At 35.1% G+C, this 26,322-nt stretch overlaps 1 protein-coding gene across 2 annotated transcripts in view; it reads left to right on the plus strand.

The window, feature by feature from the left end:
* LOC133524963 (synaptotagmin-6-like) overlaps nucleotides 1-26,035 on the plus strand; it is a 168,559-nt gene extending 142,524 nt beyond the window's left edge. For both annotated transcript variants that reach the window (XM_061861130.1, XM_061861131.1), the window contains exons 6-11: nucleotides 6,510-6,664; nucleotides 12,998-13,166; nucleotides 18,008-18,128; nucleotides 21,728-21,899; nucleotides 22,918-23,115; nucleotides 23,447-26,035. In XM_061861130.1, coding sequence (XP_061717114.1) covers nucleotides 6,510-6,664; nucleotides 12,998-13,166; nucleotides 18,008-18,128; nucleotides 21,728-21,899; nucleotides 22,918-23,115; nucleotides 23,447-23,450 — 819 coding nt within the window. In that variant the 3' untranslated portion in view covers nucleotides 23,451-26,035. The remainder of the gene's footprint in view (nucleotides 1-6,509; nucleotides 6,665-12,997; nucleotides 13,167-18,007; nucleotides 18,129-21,727; nucleotides 21,900-22,917; nucleotides 23,116-23,446) is intronic.
* Nucleotides 26,036-26,322: the final 287 nt, after the last annotated feature.

The raw sequence follows: 26,322 nt of genomic DNA on the forward strand, positions 1-26,322 counted from the left end.
ACCTACTTGAGGCCTACTTGTAATAGTTATAATCTTATGTGACGCATGTCTCATATTTTTATACCCTACTTTAATGTTTACGACTGTCTAAACTGATGGGCCTGGACTTTGAATATCAACTTAATTACATACCTTCCCGCGTGATAGACTATGCACGCAACAGGAGGAGTATTCTGATTTTACTATTTGCTAATGTTTTGTTATGATATGAATTAAAACTAAAATAAATCTCAAAATGCTTTTACAAATATATAAGGTGCTAATAAATTAATTACCGATATTTTGAGAGATAGTACTTTACATTATAACAATTAACTTTAAATATAAATGAGGAAAACTTTTCATATATATTTTTTTGTTTTCATTTACCGAACAAAAAATAAATTAAAAATTCTATCTAAAAATATATATAGTGTGCAACTATGGTGTGCAATCAACTGAAATGATGTTTAACACTTTCTGTCATGTCAACAATTGTTTGTCTTAAATGTCATTATGGTTCGGCGGCACGTGAAATGGCCAGTAAGTGTTAGGTAAAAAAATCGGTTCAAGGAGGTCTCATTAGCAACGTGTTTTCACGTAGCAAATTTGTCTTTCAATTTTTTCTAAACAATATCATAAAACCTATAATGTTTCATACTTAAATATACTCCAGGACCCGTGTACTATCAGCTGTGAAAATATTTGTAGCTAATTTGTTAGCACCTTATATATTTTTTTATATTATACAGATAAGACTCCGCACTGCCAGAAGTTCTCCTCCAAACTATTAATTTATTATCATATTTCTGATTGCTGTGACAGAATTATGTGATCGCGCAGACGTTGCGATCAACCTCCTCGCAATATTCAACCTGATCTCATCTGATTATTTGTTGATTAGATTGTTAATCTAACTTGTTGAGCTAGGAAGCCGCTAGCTCTCGGGTCTCATGTGGTGTCTCTGAGACTCTTTAACAGGCCGCTAAAAGGACCCCACTGCGTTATGACAGACTCATGAAGTCATGAAATTCATCATCAATATCCAACATATATTTAAAAAAAAACTTTATTCACAATAACAATATTTATACATAATGGGTATTGGGACCGTGCGAAATGCATGGTGGGGGTAAATAAAGCGATCCCAGCGCATAAGGTGGTAAAAATTTGAACTAACTGCGGATAGCGTTTTTAACATTTCGTACAATTATATGGCTCGAAATGAAACTTTGATTTACGATTACTCCTGAAATATTCATTTAAATTGTATGGTGTAACGGACCAATGTAATCTGTATGAAATACTTAATATAACTAACGTATTTATTTCGATAATTGTTAATAATGTATCCATGTAAATAGCTTTGCAAATGCCACATATTACGTGATCTTTTTCTAGAAGTTACGAATATGTATAGTAAGTTATCCTTAAAAGATAGACATTTAACATCGCGGACTTTTTTGTAGACCTATGAATGAGAAACAACCCCACCATACATTGTGTTGTTACAGCTCAAACGGATTAGGCAGCGTTTTCGATTAAAGCTCCTAGCCAGCGTGATTTTTTCCGATAACATCGTTATATTTCAAACAATTTACACAAAACCTTAACAAGTTATATACTTAAGCCTTCCTCAAGAACCACTCTATTGATAGATGAAAGTCGTATGAAAATCCGTTCAGTAGTTTTTAGTTTTGGAGTAGTTTTATAAGATGTAGTGAATTGACGTTTTCCCCTAGACTTGCGGACACTAGGTTGCGTGACAGTCGTGCACGCTCCCAATATACTGAGGATTACTATAACTAACTTAAATCTAAAATAGACCCTTGAGGCATTGTACCAAGGATGCTGGCAGCATTTCCTCGTTGCATCGCAATACTGATACGTTGTGCGAGGAAGCCGCCAGCTCTTCGGTCATTAGTTACGTCAACCAGACGTTTCGTGATTTCTGCAAAAAACTTGTGCTCGCTGGGACCCCTGGACCTAGAGTTTCAAAATATTAGTATTACAATTGTTAATTTAGTCGTGTATTGTCCCCCTTATTCATAAAACTTGACAAGCCTCAATTAGTTCATTTATGTTTTGTTCCCTTCTTACAAATACATAAGTCAAAATGACAGATGAAGACAAACAATATTAATTGTTTAGTTACCTATTAAGGTAGTTGAGGATTGTACCGTGTTTATGAATAACACGAAAAATCGACCTGGAAACTGCTGAGGTCTTTCACCACTTTACATCGTTGCAACAAAGCCCCCTTTATTCTAACTTCGAACGCTCGTCAAAGGCACTATGCAATTAGTGTCTATTTAAAGCCTGCATGCTTCAGCGGGAACCTATACGGCCTAGCTCAATCTAGCTGGGATGTGGAATAATTGAGTTGGTACCCTCTGGAGCGAGAGCTTAGATTAGCCTAAAAAGGTTTTCTAAATTTAGTTGCATATTTTAAGGTGAGCCCGATATGCCGCATATTAAATTTGATTTTATATCGAGATAACTTTGTGTAATTATATATAATAATTCTAATAATCTCACTAGTTGTTCCAAACCAGTGACATGGCTAAGTAGTGGTATATGGTTATTAGACTTCCGGACTCGCTCTAAATACTATAAATTTATATCCAACATTGTCTCTACACTGTATTATTTTTATTATACTTACTAATTCTTAGCTGAATCATGTGTGTTACAGTTTTTTGTACCAAATAAATATAGTACATTGTGCGACGGGTAAGTGAATTTTTGGAACTGAGGGTGGAGGGAACTAAAGACCCGAGTTTGCAATATTATTACCCCCGGAGTTACATACACAATGTTTTTCATCACACTTGCGAAGAAAAAAATAAACTTTAAGAGGAATTATTCTTAAATACGGTGACGTATCAAACATTCGTACGAGGACCAGTTTGGCCTAGTGGGTAGTGAGCCTGCCTACGAAGCCGATTGTCCCGGGTTCAAATCCTGGTAAGGGTATTTTATTCGTGTGATGAGCATGGACATTTGTTCCTGAGTCATGGGTGTTTTCTAAGTATTTATAAATATTTATATATTATATTATGTCGTTGTCTAAGTACCCTCAATACAAGCCTTATTGAGCTTACTCTGGGTCTTAGTCAATTTGTGTAATAATGTCCTATAATATTTATTATTTTATTTATTTATTTATTCGTCCGCCATATGGTCATTTGACAGGTTAGATATCGAAGGCACAGAACTATTTAGCAGGCAGCCACGGTTCAAAATTATATGAAAATATTTTAAAGGACTATTAAATTAATCAAATTAAATATTTTCAAACATAAACAAATATATTAAATTATTTACGGCAGTATTTTTAAATATAACTAATTTACGTTACCTGGTTTGTATGAATTAGTGATATAATAAAAAAAAGTTATAACTCCCTAGGGAGTTGTAGCTTTTTTCACAATCCATAACTCCCACGGGAACAATGTAGGCCTTTGTCTTTCAGTACTAGTAGTAGTGCAGTAAAAAAAAAGTTATTTATTTCAGAATGTATAACTCCCCCGGGAACAATATAGGCCTTTGTCCTTCAGTACACCTGCATGCAATAAGATCTTTTTCGAGCAAGTATGATGAAAAAAAAAGTAAAAATTCAATTCAATTCAATTCAAATATACTTTATTCATGTAGACCTAGCAACAAGCACTTATGAATAGTAAGACAGTATTACATATAATTATCTTAATCTAATTATCAGAGCAATTTATTGATGTTGTAAATATTATTCCATATATAATACTAATGAATATAATTCATAGATCAAATTTAATACTAAAACTTTCACAAAATATAGTCATACAAAAAAAAATGTATAAAAAATACTAGTCTAGATTGTTTCTAGAATAAATTCTAAATGTCAAACAAATATAATAAAAACAACAAAGGAAATACATGCATTGGAATATCCATTCATCATCATTATTCAAATATAATAAATAATTAATCATTTCGAATCACAATTAATCCCACGTTGTTTTATCATTCATGTAGTCTTGTGTAGTATAATAAGCTTTAGAAAACATCCGGCAAAAAGGAGCGCACACATGTATTTGTATTAACAAATATTTAAAAGGATAAGCGTTTCTCACATCTCTATAAATCCCTAAGATACTTGAAAAGTTTGACGGCAGCAGGTCTATGAGACTTCAGGAAACTGTTTAATCCTAACTCTGGCCCAAAAGCCACTTACGTTTATACCTGACCCTTAATAAATTTGACGTCCCCAAGGTTGAACGCCCTCTCTATGGCTTGCCTCTGTCCCCGAACAGAACCTGGCAAAAGCAATATTTTTGAGGAACCACAATACACGTTTTTTGGCGCTTATTAATTGAAGGACCTTTTTATTATTACACTGTGATTATAGATAATTGAATACGATTTTATATCTGAGAAAGCCTGTGCTGTGGATATTAATTTTTATCTTTTTATGGTACTTTATTAATGTATTTTTAAATATATTTTTGTAGTGACCTGTATTTGCCAGTAAATATCGACGATGGGAGCCCTTTTCAATAATCATCCCTTTGTAATATTCAAATACAGATTTTGACAGGGTAGAATTTGAAATTCAAACTAAATATAAGTTTGTATAATAGTAGATAAGCATGTTACCTAGTTATATTATATAATAATTAATAATTCATCCTATATATGTCCCACTGCTGGGCACAGGCCGCGACCGCCTCTTGTGTTCGAGAGGATTAGGGCTATAGTCCCCACGCTGGCCCAATGCGGACTGGGGACTTCACATACACCTTTGGATAATTTGAATTTCTTAGCGGATGTACGCAGGTTTCCTCACGTTTTCCTTCGCCGAATAGCTAGTGGTGAATATCAAATGATATTCCGTACATTAGTTCCGAAAATCCTATTGGTACAAGCCAGGATTTGAACCCGCGACCTCCGGATTAAAAGTCGAACGTCATATCCACTAGGCCACCACCGCTTATGTCGTTACCTATTTTATAATGTAATTTTCTCAATCCGTTTTGTCGATCTTGCATTTTTTGAAACGTCTTTTGTCAGGTTTTGGTGTAAGACAGCCGCTGTGGGGCCGAGTGCGGCTGAGTAAGCCTGGTATTCGATAACAACTTCCTTACTTTAAGATAAAGCTGTTACGATAACCAAACTGAAATTACTTTTGAAAACTCGTCTCAGTTTTTCAGCGTGACTTTAAATTCCTACCTTAACTTGTAATGAACAAAGTTCAATTCGTAATAACGGAATCTTGTTAGACGTAGGATTCTGTAGTTTAGGGCTCGTTTACGGGAATTGCCTCACGTTTATTGAATTTGGAAAGTATGCCGAAGCTATTTACCCAGACAGGATAATTTACGCATAATTTCAAAATTGAATTATGTATTGTAAATTGGCGTATTGGCGGCGCTTTTGTAAATTAATTGGTAAAGGCTGACTTAAACAATTTAAATAATTAATAATTTGTTCTTTAGTATTCATAGTAATTAGTTGGTTTTATGAATTTTGGCTGGCGCTATTATAATAGAAATGAAACATTGTTATTATAATATTTTCTTTCTCCTTTATTGCAGAATCACATATTACTTCTGTTCTGAGAATATGAATATGTGAGCACTTAAATGAAATCTCATGAGTTGAAATCATGGCGTCGCTGGCGTCAGATTTCTTCGGTGCATGTATCGATTATCTTACTTTCTCGTTAGATGAAGAAGATTTTTTATTGTTTGATTATGTCAGAAGTTTGTTTTTTACGCCTGTCATAATGAGGACAGATGTGTGCTTTTGCATCAAGGCGTATTGACTACACCAGCATTTTTGCGACACCGGCAACGCTGCTGTGTCCAGTCTACATTACCTTACGAAGGTCGATGACATCATAAAGTTTTGAGGGTCGCGAAGTTGAAATCTCGACATAATGCGAATTTTAATTCTTTTCTGGTGAGCGTTCCGAGTGAACGTCTAGCGACCTTCAACAAGGAGGAGTTTTTGCCGAAGAGTGACAAGTTCCGACGGTTCCGTGGCCGGCTTCCTGACACTGCGGGGTTGCATAATTCATCGCAACTATAATATTTTCGTAGTTTTCGGTTTTAAGTTTTTTTTTTTTTATAAAAAAAAATCTTACGCCTAATATTAATATATGCTAATTTTAAGGTATTTATATATGGGCTACTAGTTGCCTGAAATAAAGATTTTCATTTCATAACTTAGCAGTAATGGTGGTATAGTCTGAACCCAAATGGCACGTCTAATCATCTCGGGAGCTGAATGATTATTATTCAGAGCCCACTGTGTCCCACTGCTGGGCAAAGGCCTCCCCCTCTTTTTCCATTCGTCTCTGTTTAGTGCTATATCTGGACAGCCTCTCAAATAGGAGTCCAAGTTATCCCGCCGTCGCCGACGAGGTCTACCGGCTCCTCGCTCGGGAGAGCTGAAAACCTCCGATAATATTACCAATATCTCGACGTGTTTTCAATCATAAATTTGTATTTAGATTTTTCTCTGACTATAATCCTTTCTTTACCCAGATCTTCGAAGCTCGCGATCTGCCGATCAAGGATGTGACCGGGAGCAGCGACCCCTACATCAAGGTGTTCCTGCTGCCAGACCGCAAGAAGAAATTCCAGACCAAAGTGCATCGCAAGAACTTGAATCCGGTGTTCAATGAAACTTTCCTGTTCAGGTCAGTTTTCTAACGCTTCTTTTAATACTAGTTTATGTGACTGCTGCATAATTAAAGGCATTAAAATACGTGTGGGTTTATGAGCTAAAAGCGAGTAAACCGAGAGCGGTATTATTATCGCATAAAAAAATTAAAACGACAGTAAAGCCAAATTCCATGAACTAGACTCACACGAGTCTAGCCGCCACCATACTATCGAAATTACGCTCTCATTCCAAGTTTCGTGCCAACTCACGCGCTTGTTTAAATTGCATGAAACTTGGCATGGACATTCTAGTAGCATAATCTATGTCTAGTACTCATTTTCATTGCTATAAATTGAAATACAAAAAAATATAGCGAGTTACATAAAAAAATCTACATGCCCTTTTTATTTGTTTTACAATTTTTAGCAACAAAAAAGAATACAAGTTATCAGCTTCTCGTTTTAAAATGAAAGCGCCTTTTTGCGGAGTGTACGTGAGTCTATTTCGTTTTCAATAGATGGCTCTTTGCAAAACAACATGTAAAAATACATTTTTTTTTATCCATTGAGAACCTTCTCCTTACCAAGAGACCGCAGCAACCTCGGTTCTCCATACAAACGTAGTTACGCTCTCATTTTAAAACGACTAGCTAGATTGCTCTGATACTTTGTACTTACAATAGGATAAGGTATATCTTTGCCTTTAATTAGTTTATGGAGTTTCAGATACTATAGTTGATAAAATGCAGCGAATCTCAGTTTTTATACAAAACTTGTTTTTGCTCTAATTCGTTTGTTTTGTAAGCTGGAGCTATATAAACTAATTACATGCATAGATATTAAATATATATGTCATGGTATGTGTAAAGTTTCATTAGAATCCAATACGTAGTTACAAAATGAGAACAAAACTCCTTTTGTATGGGAAGGTGAAACAGCCGAGCTTGCCGTGGAATCTTAAAGCTAAAACAATAATCTGATACGTTCGAATTATTTATCGGTATTTTTATTTACTTTTATATTTTCTGTACTAACTTTAATCAAGTCAAGATATTGTTACGTAAATATACTATAACGTGACGTGATGTAGGACATAAAAGCAGAGTATTTGCTGTCCAAGATAATAAAGCGAGGTCAAAATACAAAGAACCAGGTGCGATGGACGAATGTGACAGAACGACTGCGGATATATAGAGCCATGTCTCGTTTCGGTATTTTTGCGGCCAATCAGTTTTGTTGTGGTCAGAATTATATTTTTTATGACGTTTGAAGGCTTTTTTTCTATATTGGAGAAACAACAGAATTATGTGACAGAAAGTAATGTACAGATGTAGTGAATAATCCTTTCCCATCGTAGTTTCTCGGGATCGTTCGTATTTGTCATGCTACATCAGTCAACCTCAGTTTATTTTGTATTGCACGTTCGTACGTTTCCGTAAAAAAACGATGGGAAAGAATTATTCACGACATCTGTAAATTATTATGTAAAGTATTGAAATGAACACCTACTTCCTTAATTGCTCTTACTAAAACATACTTAAAATAAACGGACTTAAATAACTGACAAGTACGTATACATACAAGTCGAAGTTACTAACAAGTGTAACAACCAATATAATCATTAGATAAAACGACAATAGTCATAATAACGATTGCTGACGATCTATCTCTAGGATGGTTGTTATAGCAGCCCGCGGCAGTTGTTAAGAATATTGAGTATTTGATTACGACATTTACGTCTTGTGACATTGAATATATTGATTGAAGTAAATTATTTATTCTTATAGTTCCTGTCATCCACGATGTCGCGCAGATTTGTCAAATCTAACCTTTAATAACATGACAATACGAGTCAAGGCACACGTCATCGTGAATGAAACGATCTATACTGTTACAAATACGACGTAAAGGGTCTCCTGGCTTTACTAGAGGCAGTAGGAACTCAGAATACAGCATTAGAGCGCGAGCTGCTTCGAGCAAGAACTCTAAACCGTATCCGCTCCAGTAGGGCTAAGATGGTCGGCTCTTTATCATTTGTCACAATGCCTGTCACGTTCTAACAAGTTTGTAAGTGCGAAAGTTACGTGCATAGTAAGCAAGTAAACAAGCGATAAAAATGGAACCATGCTGCCACTACAGGAGTATTGTATTGTATATTATAATATAATCTGACGATCCCGTAATGGATGGTATCTATGTAATATATATATATATATATATGCATTTGCATCAAAAGACATCGCGATTATAGTGAGTAAAAATGCTTATATGTCAAACGTATTTTCGTCAATTATCTAGGTAATTATTATTGTTATTAATTTAATCGCTTTGATCGTAATGAAACCGCTAATTTTAGTCCATGCGGAAACCCCAAAAATAAATCTTTAATGTTCGAATTGAGGTCATCACTAATTAACATTTATGTAATTACCTACATTTTACATGGAGGCTGATTCTGCTTTGATAATTTGTTATTTATGTAATTATTGTAACTAAACTAGGTATCTTGCTCATACTTGTTGATGCGTTTCAGATGTCTAATAACAAAGCTATTGCATTTCGTGCGCACGAATGTGCGACTGCGAGTAACCAGTCGTGTCAAAAAAATCACATACAAAAAAAAATACTCAGCACTCCCCCCTAAGAGATTTTTTTAAAGAACTGCGGGTCAAAAAAAATGTTTTGACCTGTATTATGCGTGTGCCAAACGGCTAAACTGTACATCGATTTACGTTTTTTTTGCGAACACCTTCAACTAAAATCGATAACAAGAAATAACTATCTGAATAGACCTCCAGGATGTTTACAATCGGTGCGCAGGGAAACATAAACAAGACTGCGGATGGTGATGTACTCGTTAGGCGAAGCGTTTACTTAGTGGAAAACTTTGATCAAACGCAGCAGGAACTCCACGGATGCACGAATATACTGTGATACTAATGAAAATGTATCAAAACCATTTCACTGTACATTAGAATTGGCTAATGCAAGATAATTACATCGCTGAAGCCAATTACCAGTTTTGATGTATGTAAGCCGCGCTGTGACCGACGCTCGACCCGAAATGTTTAATACTCGTATCATATTGGTCGCCGTGAATAGTGATTGCAAATCAAATTATGTGGATTTAAATCAATGGAATAAATAATAATCTTAAAGTTGAAAGATAGAAATGTTCCCATGTACTTCTAAAGTACCTGCACCAAAGGCTTGACTTAACTCGACCGCGATATGGACCGTGATTACCTTTTATATTGTTTTCATATCCCGGTCGATTTAAGTCTAGTGAAACTAACCGTGAATCATGCAAAACTGTTAAAGAAGGCTTGGTTCTTAAGCTTGCCTACTTTCAAATTCTGCCAAAAAAATATTATAATTTTATAACTGCGAATGGGTTTAAATTTGGCGTCCATGTTCGCTAGTACCATACCATATAGTAGACAAAACTGCAAGATCATAAAGCATAAGAATCTAATCTATTTGTTCTATCTTTTTGTTAAATTTAATTTAATAATAGTTTAAGTCAAATGTTCTTCTGTACATAATTATGTACATATTGTTTGCCCAGATACAGGAATAAGCTATAATTCTGATTACCTATAATTGGACAAACATCCACCTTATATTTTATGTAAGCTACAGATTAATTATTCACGGTGTAATTAAAAAAAAAATTATAAGAATAATATAAAATAAAAATAACGATGGGTTTTCAATCACGTTAACAAAACAACACTCAGTTACGAGATAATTACGCATTGTTCAACATTAAGCTCCAAAAAGTTTTCTAAAGTATTGGATTCGATTAAACTGCTGTATTTGATCATTGATACATTCTTTATTAAATAAGTAGATAGTTTAAGTTATTACACATTACATACATACGTTTAGTTACATTTGACCGAGAAAAGCAAAGGTTTCTGTTTCCGTTTGGGCAAGTACAGGTCTTATTACTCAACCGATTCTCCTGAAATTTTGTGAGTAGATATGATAATAATAATTATTATATGTTTTTTTTTTTAATTCAGTTTATAGTTCATGGGTGTGCGCGAGGTCTACAGTTAGTTTTACCTCGAACAATTTGTACTGCGAATTGACGTGAATTATATTTTGTACACTATAGCTCAGTATTCCAATAAACAGACTGTCAGAGGGCGGGAAAGTTTTCAACCTCGTGTGATTGAAATTGATGCTTGGTGGAGCAAAATTTCTCAATTTCTCGTTAGGAACGGCAAGGGGGATTCCAAGCTTATCAACTCAAATTCGAATTGCGCCGCAGACAAATAATCAGAATACGCAAACGTACCTGTTACTAGTCCAATTGTACCTGTGTCAGTAGGCAATGGTACGATTACGACCAGGTTTTTTAAAGTATTTTTTGCTGATGTTTAAACAATGTGTAATAAAATATTAACCTAAAAATCTACTTGCGCGGGAAAACAGCATTCTGCTGTGAATATCAGATTTATTTGAAGGACGTATTTCTTTTTAAAGGGCGAATAGGTAGAAAAAATACAGTAAAGAAAAGCGATTTAATATATAGTAGATAGGTTTTGGCCCAAAATTCTTCTAGAAATCGATTTTGGCACTAGTCATCTCGGATGTGCATCAGGTGGGCATCTTCACATTATTAATAGGTATTGATTGTTATTATAGCCTGTCCGATTTCAAAGATCAAGTTCGCCGTGCATTTAATATGGCGTACTTGACCTTAGAAAAACGGACAGACTATACATTGCCTACATCGGGTTGTAAACTTTTATTTTTGGTTTATTAAATATCGAACACCCCAGCCTGTTCCGCCCGCGCTCGCGCGATAACAATTCCTCTGAACTATACTGGCTTACTAGGCCGCGTAGCCAACGTTACAATCGTTCACGCTCCGTAGCGTATTGTAGCTATCTCTCTCTATCACTCTTCCATATTAGTGCGACTGTGACAGTTGCGTTTCGTTCGCCACGGAGCGTGATCGATATGCACGTTGGCTACGCGGCCAGTTGCCGATTCACACTACAAAAATAAATACATTGTTTTGTTTTAGAATATATTTTATGCTGTTCGTGTACTATGTAAATAATGTATATTATAATTGTTTGTACTTTACTATGTAAGTGAATTATAATATTCTTTTGGAGAAATACATTCTTAAACCATAAACCATACACTTTGGCTGGCCTATTTTTCTGCATTTTTATGTAATCTCGATTCATTGAAGGTCAACAACCTAGGGTCATGAAGCTAGACTTAATAAGTTTTTGAAGTCAAATATTTATCTCGATTTCATTCGACCTCAGATTATTTAGGATTGAAGATATCATCAAACATTAATCACAGTTCAAACCGATCTGTGAGGTATTTATTTTGAATTGAAATTTGTTTTAATTTAGGATATTATAAGCACGCAAGGTCATACAATCAAAGTCAAACGATACTTTATTTATGAATGTTTTACGAATACGAAAAGGCATTGGCATAACCTGAAGCTTCTGGACCTACACTTAGGAAAAATTAAAATGGATATTTATGTAGTGTCTCTGTATCCACTGCGGTGAGTTTTCTAATAGGGATTTTTACTGACAGGTCAAATCAGCTTGTTGTTTTGGACTGTTGGAACGATATCCAGCTATTGACTTTTAAATTAAATTGCGTGTGACATCTTTGAAGTATTTTCCGATGTAGACGGTGCCTGAACTCGCATGCGATTTTATTTCATTACGGATTGTTGAGGTTACATCCAATTCGCCGTTCGATCTAATACCGCAATGTAATGAAACTCGCATGTGAGTTCTGGCACCGTCTAAATCGGCCTTTTTTAAATATAATTTGTCATCAAATGAAATATGACTACAATCTACGGTTTACTTTTGAACTTTTAATTTCATGCACTGTTGATAGATATAAATTATTTTAACTGCAATCAACATCCTCAATTCTTAACCCCATTGGCGACAGTAGGACTAGTGGTACTACTCGTAACTAACATTATTACTTTATAAGTAGTATCTATTAGGAATTCGTTTATTAATCAAATCACAGGTTAAATACACAAACTAACAAGAAGGGCAGAATATAAAAATAAACCTTACCTTAAGTGAACAAACTAAATATAAATTACCCCATCCCCCCCCCCCCCCCAAATCCCCTGCCTCCGGCGTTTACGCCATAATTGCTGGGTGCCAGCATTCTGGGGTCTACCCCGAGTGACGTTACTTCTTCACATCGTCAGACTCAATCTTTGAGCGAAGAAGAACCCCCTAAACCTATTAGTTACCTACCTTTTTAATTATTGTTTTTCGTGTTGGACGACCAAGAACCCATAGTTTGAACGTTGTTGATGATTTCATTAACATTGTTGATGATTTGTCCAGCGTTCCATACGAGGAGCTCCGTCAGCGCTACCTGCAGTTCTCCGTGTATGACTTCGACCGGTTTTCGAGACACGACCTCATCGGCCACGTAGTCCTCAAGGGTCTGCTGGAGTCGGCAGACCTGCACCAGGAGATTGAGTATACCATGAACATACTCGCTGCGCCACAGGTAATAATTTATTCATACTTACTTACCTATAGTTTAGTAGGTACAACCAATTCAGAGGGCCTATTACCTCCATCAAAATATTGAAAATCGTTTTCTGCCTCTCTATTGCTCTTGCATATGTATTCAAGTGGCAGAGAGGCAGATAACGTTTTTCGATGGCTACTTGACAGTAGATTGTCAATTGTTGACAGTAAATTGTAGTTATTGTGAGAATTCTCGTGTAATAAATTTCAGATAAGTAAAAATTTATTTCCCTCTGTGTTCCAACTAAAAAATTATATTAAAACAATTGCCTGTTTGTTCCGGACTATTTGTAACTTTTTTTTATTTTATTAAAACCGGTCGATCTCATTTTTAAGTCGATAAATTGCTCAACACTATGCTTCGATCCACTAAACCATGAGTGACTCGTTGAAATATATTTTATTGACCGTCCGATTTAGTTAGTAAAGGTCTCCGTTTTGACTCGGGCAGACTGCTTTCGTATGTCCGTATGTTCTCTTCTACAGTTACATTTTGGAATATTTCACTTGCTTGGGTATCAATATTAGCACGAGGGGTTAAAAAACTTTGACCCTTTCTAAATAAATAACGAAATCTGTTCTGAACCCTTATAACCCATTTTAACCTAAATAAAATATGGCTTTGCTGCCTCAGTTAATTGTGTAAAATAATGAAACACTAAGTAATTAATTACTTAACCAAATTTCGCTGACTTTTTTCTCTAAAGATCTTATTAAATTTTTGAATATACTGACGATTGTCATGTAGAGTAGAAACCAAAATTTATTACGAATATAATTTCATGTACGGTCGTCCGCTAGCTGACTTCGGTTCACGGTGCGGGTGCACGCACACGGGTGCCATTGTACGTAAAATCAGTCACACGCGTCCGAGCCAGTTAGCGTTGCTCTTACTATTTTACGTTAACCCGCTCAGCCGCTCCGTTCAACCGCGTCGGCTAGCGGACGCCCTGAATGTCAGAGAACCGAGAACCTCGTGCACACTGGTCACGATAGTGTCTGATATTTCTCTTATGCATTTCGTTTGTGCCTAGACTTATACAAACATGCGACCAATACCTGAGAATTATCAAATCAAGTTAAAATTGAGAAATATCGAATTCGGTTCAAGATGACTCTTGAACGTTGAACTTGAACGTGCACGCCACTAAAGAATGCAATCTCAATGTCACGAGACCTCTAAGCTGCGAGATCTCGAGCGAATTTACAAGCTCGGTTCTCCATACAAAAGGTAGTTATTATGATCTCATTTTTAAACGTTTAGCTAGATTGCTCTGAAAATTTGTAGTTACAATAGGGTAAGGTATATCTAGTCCTATAATTAGTTTATGTAGCTTCAGATACCAAAGTGAAAAAAAAACTGCGAATTTAAGTTTTTCATACAAAACTTGTTTTTGCTCTATTTCGTTTGTTTTATAAACTGGAGCTATATAAACTAATTACAGGACTAGATATACATCATGTCATTGTAAGTTTCATTACAATCCAACACGTAGTTTTAAAATGAGAACGCAACTCCGTTTGCGTGGGAAGGTGAAATTCAGCCGAGCTTGCCGGGGACTCTTATTCTCGAGAGCAAGAAATCTAGATTTTTGCCATTTTGTTTGAAATTTAGAGTGATATTTTCGAGATCTGGAACGAGATTAATTTGTTTGTTCTAAGTATTTTTTTTTAGCTTATTCAAGCAGTGCTACTGTGTGCGGCCGATTTTAACTGACTGTGTGCTATGCTATAATGCGCTCTGTATGGAAAATATTTATATAATTTTAGCGCGCTTACAGTAAATTGCTGTTTTAATTAGTACTTACAAAAGCAAATTCTCTACGCGCGAAGTATCGGCATGAGGGCGGGTTTCGGGAAGTAAACTTGCTTGCTAGCGCCGCATTTTTTATTTTATTGTTTAACAAGTAAAATTGCACCCAAGTGTACCACCTCGCACCTCGCACTTCGGAAACGCTCCATAATGCGAGGTTTGTTTACTCTCGTGGATACCTCAAACGTACATTCGAGCTTTTTCATTTCTACCTTGAGATGTTTTTGTTGTACTGTTTTAATAAAGTAAGGAATTCTTTAATAATTCTTGTGGAAAGTTTTTAGCCTGGGGGTCAATTTCTAGAGGGTTGTTACATGTAATACACAGAAGTGTAGTTTTAACCCCTAATATAGAGAAAAACTTTCGCTTGTAAGTATTAAGAGGAAAGAGGACGGCCGATTCTCCATACAAACGCTTTCTGGATATTGACATTTTGGTAAATATTTTTACATAATTTGATGTATGTTGACCATACCCTTACGTTTGACTTTTTTTATATTTTTGTTATATTATAAAAATTAGAAGCGAAAAACTAATTTCATACAAAATTTTAACTGCTATAATAATTAAAAATTCGAAAAAAAATCTAATATTTGAGCATAGCTGTGGTTAATATACAACAAATTATGTCAAAATATTTTCAATAATGTTAATCTCCAGAGAGGAAAATGAGGACTACGTTTGTATGAAAAGGTGATCTTGCGCGGGTCCTCCACTTTCGTCTTAAATACTAGACAATGTTCAGTTAGGTACTTAATTAGTTTCAGTTTTTTCTTATTTTTTTTGTCGAATATCCATCCATCTTACTTTATTCCTCTCGAATGATTATTAATAATATTAATGTGTATGGATGTTTTTGGGAAGTTTGGCATATTATATAGAAATGTAACATTTAGGAGGAAAGGGGATCGGTTCTCTTTATATACGTAGTCCCCATTTTCCTCCCTGGATATTGACATTATGGAAAATATTTTAACAGAGTTTTATGTATTGTAGTCATAGCTAAAAAAAACTTTCGGGGTTTATATAAGTTAGACGCCAAAAAAATAGTTTCATACAAATATTTAAATGCTCCTCACTTTTACAATATTGAAAATGTTTACAAAATGTTTACAAAATTGAAAAAACTAAAAAAAAACAAACGGTTAAAACACATCTAATTTTATAAAAATATTTCAAAAATGTTTATATCCATAGAGAAAAATGGGGACTACGTTTGTATGGAAAAGCGGTTTCGGACGGTCGTCCCCTTTCGTCTTAAGTAATAAAAATACGGTAAAACATGTTTCGTTAATTATATTATTCAATTAAGCCCATTCAAAATATACTGGAAGGAAAGGAACTGCCATAGGGACTATCATTCGACGCGAGACGCCCAAAATCCACACATCTTTTATATAATGATTGCCACCTGTAGCTTCTTGGTTAAGTTTATTAATAAACTGATTAAGACGAAAGATTTACTTGAAAATTATACATTTATTTAAGTTCATGTAGATACTAAAAGACATCAAAATGGTCTAATTGGCTGTTCAGTAAACAATTTTGATATTAAATGTGGTACGACCTAGAAATAAATGTCAGTGCTAATCAAAATATTCCTTGTATAACTTGGAATGTTACACATTTTAAAAACTTCCAAAAATTAAATGTATAAATATTTTCTTGAAAAAATACATAATTGACGAATTAACGGGGCACATAGGTTGAAAATCACCATGGTCTTCGGAAATGTCTTAATGCCGTCATTAATCAGGGGTCACGTCCATTCTGGTTGACACAAAATGGCGAACCTTTCTCGAAAATTACATGTAGATACGACATTTTTTGCAAGTACTTTAAGCCCATTGTTGGCATATTTTATGAAGGTGAGTGGTTTTGAAGGAAGCCTGCTATTCTTATTGACGTGAGTGCATTCTGAACCAAAATAAGTACATAGAAAATATATTAAAACGAGTGACTTACTTTTTTCTTAAGTCGAAAATTACCTACTCGTTTTGTTCGTCGTCGTTCTCGTACAGAAAAATAAATGTCGAGTTATTCAACTTAAAAAAATGTGAGTGACACGTTTTTATATTTAATATAATTTTGTTTTTACTGAAGTTTTATAATCAAACTTATCAAAATAAGTACAATGTTTCTTTAAATTTTTACTTATCTCAGGGGTCACAATAATAATGGTTGGCTAGATTCGTACGCTCGCTTGTGTTAGGGAAGTGATGGATAATGGGTGTACGGGACCTCGTTTCTGGTATATTGAATATTGGAATAAAAGTGGATCGTAGGAAGGATCAAGGCCGAGTATTGTTGCTTTGACTAATGATGTCGCTATTTTCAAATTGATAACAATGGTAATATAAAAATCTTACTATAAAAATATTGTTTCATATCAATATTGGCAGTTGAAGTTCTTACATTAACTACTCGCATATTAATTTGTCTTATTATCTCCGTATCTCACGTCTTCATATAAGAGATATTCCGTCTTTTTGTCTATAGCTGAATCTCTAAACCAAAATATTAAGATTTAATGAGCTGATTTAAATCTTCTAGGGTCAAAGGTGTAGGGTTAGACCCGGCGTAGCTTTATTAGACTTAGGTACTTTGTTATTTGAATACTTGAAAAATAAACCATATTTATCTTCATGGAACCACTGCCGAAACCGCGAATTAAATTTAGATGTTTCATACATTCCGACTGATGTCATGCCGTTGAGTTTTATGGGACAGCCAAAATAAACGTTGTTCAGTATGACGTATTATAAATTCACTACGCAGAGAACGGCTGGTGAAAAAAATGGCAACCTGTAAGTTTCATTGCAGGTATATGGAATCTAATTACTATAGCCACCTGTTTTTAGGCCTTCAACGATTTTATAATGAGCAAATACTCGTGTACGACTATACAAAGCGGATACAGCATAGTATTATATGATTTTAAAGAACTAATTTTATGAATCCATATCAGCAAACTCATAAATGAGCTTATTTTTGTTTGCCAACAGGAGAAGAAAGACCTCGGCGAGTTGATGCTCTCGCTCTGTTACTTACCCACAGCCGGTCGACTGACGGTTACCGTCATCAAGGGAAGGAACCTTAAGGCCATGGACATCAGCGGGTCATCAGGTAACCTTTGACACTACCGTCAAACCGTCTAACTTTACCTAAGTCTAAATGTCGCCACCCATGAATTACAGTACACATAGGTGTAACAAAAATAGTAGGGATTCGTTTAGGGGCATATTCGTTGTCATGATTTGATTAGGAAACAGTAGAAGAAAATGTTGACCCGAATTTTTTTTGGTTTTTGTATGGAGGGTTGGCCGACTTGGATGACTTGCTTCGTCTACTTTTTCCTAATCAGATATGATACAGAATTATGCCCTTAGACGGATCCCCGCTATTTATATAACATCTTGTATTAAAGACAATTAACTACGAAATTGGTTAGAACTGTCCTTTTTAGGGTTCCGTAGCCAAAAGGCATAAAACGGAACCCTTATAGTTTCGCCATGTCCGTCTGTCTGTCTGTCTGTCTGTCTGTCCGAGGCTTTGCTCCGTGGTCGTTAGTGCTAGAAAGCTGAAATTTGGCATGGATATATAAATCAATAAAGCCGACAAAGTCGTATAATAAAATCTAAAAATTTAATTTTTTTTAGGGTACCTCCCCTACACGTAAAGTGGGGGTGAATTTTTTTTTCGCTTCAATCCTAGAGTGTGGGGTATCGATGGAAAGGTCTTTCAAAACTAATAGGGGTTTTCAAGAAACATTTTTTGATAAAGTGAATATATTCGGAGATAATCGCTCCGAAAGAAAAAAAAAATGTGTCCCCCCCCTCTAACTTTTGAACCATAGGTCCAAAAAATATGAAAAAAATCGTGGAAGTAGAGCTTAAGAAAGACATTAAATGAAAACTATAGCGGACATGATCAGAAAGTTTAGCTGTTTTTGAGTTATCGCAAAAAGTTTTCCCTTCAGAGTAAAAACACTTACTTTAATTAGGTACTGATTATGCAAATTTGCCTATTTGTTTAACTCGGGTGAAAGGTACCGTGTCATCCCTTGGTTAACAATTTACTATACTTTAAGCTCCAGTTTAGCTTATTGTGACGGAAGAGTTACTACGGAACCCTACACTGAGCGTGGCCCGACATGCTCTTGGCCGGTTTTTTATTACATGTTATTTCGCAACAAGCATATCTACCCTCTAAGGCAAAATTCACGCTTTAACGAGAGTAGTTTGCTTTGAATAAAAACTTCGTGATACCAGAATATGTAACATTTAACAACTTTAGTATCAAATATAATATGTTCTATTCGAGTTCCCTTTTAGATCTATCTAACTTCTCAACCCATTAAAAGTTTGACTATCCGAATTACACTCTTGCAGCTGTTATCTAAGTCGAATCAACAAAATTCGAATACGTAACAAATATTGCAAATATATAAACATGTATTTGAGTGCATCCTTAGTTAAAACATGTATTTAAGTGCATCCTTAGTTAATTCTCAAACCATTGTTTCGCTGAGTACGTATGGGCTGCGTTACATTTTTGAATCGGAATACGAATCCCAGGACAACGTAATCGATACAAGGACGGGTAACAAAATAGAGATAAATGGCACATCGTATTACCATACATTGTAATTTGTGTTGAATGTAGCTCAGGGAATAAGTAAATTTGCACAAAGGGCTAGCTGCAAACTCGTTACAAAGAGTATTATGACAGCCACTTTAATTAAGACAGAAAATATCACTTCTGTGTTGCGTCAGTGTGGTTAACTACTGACTAGATATGCAACTTAACATTTGCCTCGAAGTTAATTTTGACCATTAATATTTTTGAGCATATATTTCGAAGTTGCTTTCTTGTTACTATGTTAAAGTGAAATTTTTGATGAAGTTTAGAAAAACTCGACGGTTCATTTTTAAATAACTTGTAATAATATGACACACGTTTTCATGAAAAAAGTAGTTGATTTTTTTCCCCGTTCCTTCTATTTTTAAAATAATTTTCTGATAAAAGTGCTGTGATGTAAGGTCGGACAGGCGATGGGCAGACATGCGAAGATTAATTAGTGATCTGTTTTTGTGATTTTGGAACTCTAAACAGTCTGACTGGATTTCACCTTTAATATTATCACGTTTTGGAGACCCAAGACTTTTTAACATAGCACAGTTTAATGAAAACGATTCCACTATCCATTCCTCTTTATTATATTGTAACAGCTGCTTCTGGCAGATGTATCCCAGCACTACGACTACGAGTATTGTATTAATTGTAAATTATTAAAATATGAACAGCCGTGGCACTTACCAATGACATCTACTATTTGTCGCTGTTGCAATCGAAATCCAAATATAACCTTATGCTATGACCAGCGCTCATGAAAAAAGATTAACTAGTTTATTAGGAAAATTAGTAATTAGATTGTATGTCTTACAATTCAGTCTTAAAAAATAATTACGAAGACATAAAAGATTTCACATAATAAGATAATGACTAACCATTACCATAAAAAACACGTTTCTTAAAAGATTCTGAGCGTCATCGTTTGACGTAACTACGTATCTTTTCAATTCCTTATATTAAAAATCTGCAAACTCGTGCCCCATTCAGACTGCGATAACAATAGCAATGAACGTCAGACGTGGCAATTTGAACGGGTATCTACTTACAAGTCGTTCGTGGGATTAACGTTCCAAAGCTTTGATCAATCCGGAAGCTTGTTCGTCGCAAGCTGGTAGGCACGTGGGCGAACAACTGTATTTTTAATGAAGGATCATCAGCATATATCCCGCTGTATGTTACAGTCAGTACAGAAGTTGGGAATATAAAACCCCTGGCTATGCGGAATAGGAATGGGAAACACGCTTGAATTTCTTTGCAGATGTAATCACGTCACGTTTCCTTTCGATGTTTGATGATGATGTTATCAGGATAATCGATCAATATACCCAAAGAATATGATGGTTTAACTTTTAAGGAAGAAATTATAACTGATCGCTATCATAAAATGTGGACTCCAATCATGAACATTACCCCAAAACCAATAAAATAACCTCAATACATCTTATAGCTTTGATTTGTGTCTTTTCCGAGCAATACAATGTTTAAGGGTTTTAGATACAAGCTGCAAACAGACATGGCCTGACATCGAATAATTGCCTGACATCGAATACTATCAACCAATTGATGGATTGCCGAGCCACTGGCACAAGACAAGTAATTGGTTTATGCCAATTTTCTCAGGCTTCCTCAACACTAAACTATTAAGGATCCCCGTTTACTAGGGGCAAACTTCGGGGTCTGTAATTCGATGACAGCTACTTGGTAACTAAAATTGTTCACTTGTTACATTGAACGGGTCACGAAAGTTTGCAACTGTACTGACATTAAGCGCATATAAGCATCGTAAATCTTTAGATTACGAGTAAGAATGGTATTTCAGTTGATTCTTGTTTGAAAATTGATATAAATCTTTAGATATTTTGTTTCGTAGAGCTACGAGTATGTGTCACGCAAGAATGAAATTGTTGCATTTATACAATTTCGTTATTGTTGAAAAACTATTAGTATTTTCTGGTGCATTTGTATTTTCGTAGTTAAAATTCTAGGTATATATGCTGTAATTTTGGCGAAAATATTGAGATATTTCTTTGATTTGGCGATTTTTTAATGAAAATTACATGGGGCTTTCTAACAAAACAATTCTATTCCAGACCCATACGTGAAAATCTGCCTTATCTGCCAAGGCAAGAGGATAAAGAAGAAGAAAACCACCGTAAAGAAGAATACACTGAACCCGGTCTACAACGAGGCTCTGGTCTTCGATCTGCCTTCGGAGAACGTCTTTGATATCACGCTGTTGGTCAAAGTGATCGATTATGACAGGTTAGTTATATCTAGAATTTTATTTAAAACTACTTTATTCCTTATATTACATTGCCTGGTGTCGCAAACAAGCATTCGGTTAATTAATCATTTTTCTTAGAAGCTAGTATGAGGAATGTCCGGAAATTGAACATATCCGTTGATACTGCGTCGGTTAAATAAATATTATAGGACTTTCTTACACAGATTGACTAAGTTTTTTTTCTCAACGAGGGGGGTGGGGTTAGGGTCGGCAACGCGCATGTAACTTCTCTGGAGTTGCAGGTGTACATAGACTACGGAAACTGCTTACCATCAGGCAGGCCGTATGCTTGTTTGCCACCGACGTAGTATAAAAAGTTCCACGGTAAGCCAAGAAGGCTTGTGTTGTGGGTACTCGGACAATGATACTTATAAATAAATAAATACTTAAATACATAGACCACACTCAGGAACAAATATCTGTGCTCATCACACAAATGAATGCCCTTACCGGGATTCGAACCCACGACCATCGGCTTTATAGGCAGGGTAGTGACCCTTCCTTTTTGTTAATAATTATGATGGTCGGTAGTGACCGACCATCATAATTATTAACAAAAATTAAGCTGAATTCTTAATACATATGCGACCATTACTAAAACTTGATTTAGTCAGTAAGCAACTCGTCAGGCATCAGGGTCGACCGATACGGGATAGCGGAAGGACTCTTAGAATTTTAGACTTTGCGCGAACTCGCATGCGTTTTTAGTTATATTGTGGACTATTGAGGTTACATCCAATTCAGCCAAGCGATCGAATATCGCAAAATGTAAAGAAAGTCGCATGCGAGTTAAGCCACCGTCTAAATCGGATTCTTAATCTTATCTATTAAACTTTGGGTTCAACACCTCTTAGACTTTTCTTATGGTACGAAGGGAGTACATAAATAAGAACTGGTCTTCGTAAAATATGAATTTGTTGATCCAAAATAAAAATAAAAATAATTATATTTAGATATTTCACAATGTTGTCTTCAATAATACATCGTTTTTAACAGGATTGGTTCCAACGAGCTGATAGGCTGCACGGCCATCGGCTCCTCCCTAATCGGCATGGGTCGCGAGCATTGGCTTGAGATGCTGGATAACCCTCGAAAACCGGTGGCCCAGTGGTACCAGCTCAACAAGAGTCCACCCTCCAACATCGCGCTACCTACCAATGACCAGTCGAATGGCTTGAGCTGCTTAAATGGAAGGTAGGCTGCTTAAGTTATTAGTTTATTTAGATAGTTAATTAGAAGATTAGTGTCTCGGAAAACATGGCGGGATCGGCTGCTTATGGCTGTGTGTATAACAACCATCTCTTTTACGTAGATCTACTGAGCGAAATCAGTGATATATATCTCCGAGAGAGCAAATATTCTATTTATTTCTTTATTTATTTTTGTGGGATTCATTTCATTGTATTTAATATAATAGCATTTCTAGCGCACTGTCACTATTCCCTGTGGTTAAATGGGCCAAAACATTGCAGAATTATCTTTGCGTTTTTTATTTCAGACTCTTACAAAGGCCTTTTGTTCACAGATGAAGAGATGACTGTGAACCATCTCAAAATGGCCGCTAAACAACACAAAATGGCGCGTCTCCGCAGAAAGCCGCGCCTTCAAAGGACCGGGAAACGTTTTGGAATTCTCACGATGCCAAATGTATAGGTACCTATATATGTGACTAAAATAAGGGTTGTATGTCCATTTACTGTAGTTTAACGATTGGTGTTCGGTGATATTGAATCGTAGTGTTAGACTAGGTTAGATTGTTTGTTACAGTAGACATGAATTTAACTCTTAGCGATTATTTATGATTAGTTTTAGTCGTAGATACGTATACCCTTTATATATTTTATAGTTAAAAGCATATCCTGATAGATATCATGTCATATCTTTGTCATTCAAAAAGTTTTTATGGAAATTTGGAGCCTTGAATGTTTTCTTGTCCCTTCTTGCTCTGGTGGTATTTATACACTTTTATATTTATAAACATATTTTTAGTATATATACGCACACTCTCTTCAAGACTTGATCGCGTCATGTAGAATTAAATGTACCTCTAAGTGATTCAATGTTGTAAAATTGTTGTCAGTTGTAACATACCTGTAAGCAAAGGGTTAAACAGACTTGGTTAGGGGAAGAGTTAGGGGTTAGATATAATCAGGACATATGTAAGGCTTACTGACGCCAGTTTGTATTTTTATCGTTTCTATTGTTGGAAAATTGCATTATTTGCAATTACAGTTTGAATTGAGGGATCTAGAAAAATACGACGGTTTTTTGTTCATACCGAGTCTGTTTAAACGCCATTGTAGTATTTGTATGTGCTTTGAAATAGAGATATTATAATGAAATAAATATTCTATGATACCATTTTACTAAATGCACAGAACAGTTAATTTTTTCGAAATCTTCGTGAATGTTCGAAACATTCTTTAGTGTTGGACAATAATGTAGAGGGAAATGTTGCAAGAAAATCACGAAATATGTTTTTATTTTTCACCTAACGTGCACGATATTTATAAAAAACATAATGATATTCCTAATGTATGTTACCGTCTTTTTAAGATAAAATTGAAGCTTTAAATCGTGTTAAATAAATTTTAAGAATATATATTGAAGGCAAATGAATATTAAATTGTTTTATATAAAGTTGTACTTTTAATTTATATTGGTATCTTATATATTCTAATATATTTTTGAACAGTAAAACTGTCAGTATATATGTAAGCAAAACCAAGAAAATATTTAAGTTTCATAAGTTAACAAGGGAATATAATTATAAGTAAGTAAAAGCATTTTGTTCTAAAAATAGTTTAATTTTGTCGATTATTTGCTTAAAGCAAATTATTTATACTAGTAAACATTAAAAATAAATATAATTGCAATTTTTAGTTATCGTCACTTCTGAACATTTGAATAATATTTATGTATTAATGTGTAGCGACTTAAACGACTCTTTTATTTTAAAATCCAAAGATTTCAATCAACACCACATCTTAATCACGGGTAGATAAGAAATAATTATTTTATTTTTCAGTGAGTCGTAGTAGTATTAATTTGTAACTTAAAATTAAGGGCATATCTTCTAAGATTATATCTATACAGAATCTCTTGAATACGAATTTCAATTGTACTGCCTTTATAACAAATATTGGACTTTATATGAAATATGTAAATCTTTCTCTTGCTATATTGAGATATTGGAATTACATTTCTCATCAAGAGAATCATGTAAAACTAATTATAAATGAAATACAAAATTATAAAACACCTGTTTGAGATTGTCAAATATATTTAAAGATTATAAAATGCCACTCTAGATGCCACACACAAATGTCCAATTTTGCTATTCTTATTGTGCAACCGTCGAACCAATACAATCAAATATACTCGTACATATAAAGGTCCACAACTTTACAGCCATTCTCTTTCTTAGTTCCGTACACGGAAAAATCACCTTAAGGCCCCGTACGTTCGTGTTCTTCTCTCACTCTCACTGAGCGTAAGTGTGAGCGAGACGGATGTGCGTGCTCGGGACAGCTAATATTATGTTTTAGAATTTTAATTTGTTGTAAGTTTTAAATAAGAAAAAAGTAATCGCTGTTCCTTCAAAAATAAAATTGCGCATTTTTAGAAGCAATTTTCATACAGCATAAGCTAAGCATTTCATAAAGCTAAAAGCTTTTGTGCATGAATAGTTACAAATTTTCAAAGTGCGCTATAGACCCATGTTTTTCTTATCGAGCGAAAGTTCATTAAAATAGGATTCGAATCTCTGAAATCCCTGAAGAAAATCCTCAAAATTGCTAATTAAATTTTTAGCAATCGTATTTTGATACAAAAATGCGGTACAATTTATCAAGAACTCCGTTCTCTAAACCTACGGCACCTTAAAACTTGTTAGAACTCTCGTAGAACACTAAGAACTAAATTGTAAACTTGTATCAAGCTTTTGTGATACAATCATAGTTTTAAGGCAAATATATCATATGTTCTAAACTGAATTGTTTGTCGTGTTTATACAATTTCATGTAGTTCTACTAATGTTAATGTAAACTCTTAGTTTACCTATTTAACACGAACCTAGTTCTGAATGTTTACTTGGGATGGGGAGAGCGTTCATCCGTATTCGTTATTCGTTATTCGTATTCGCGGGCTGGGTTTCCGCAACTCGACGTCGCAATTCGCGCCTATTTTGCGTGATGGTGGGTTGACGGCACTACTCCTGCCAACCCAGCTCTACCAGGAAGCCTAGCAGACCCTTGATGTTGCCGACGACTTCTGGGAGAGACCCCGGAGAACCGAGGTATTGTGCCCGGTATTCTGCCACCCCTGGGCATTCAAGAATGACGTGGGCGGCTGTTTCCTCCTCCTCCATGCACGCTCTGCAGAGGGGGCTATCTGTAACAC

This window comes from Cydia pomonella, chromosome 14, assembly GCF_033807575.1.
Source record: "Cydia pomonella isolate Wapato2018A chromosome 14, ilCydPomo1, whole genome shotgun sequence".
Taxonomy (NCBI): Eukaryota; Metazoa; Arthropoda; class Insecta; order Lepidoptera; family Tortricidae; genus Cydia; species Cydia pomonella.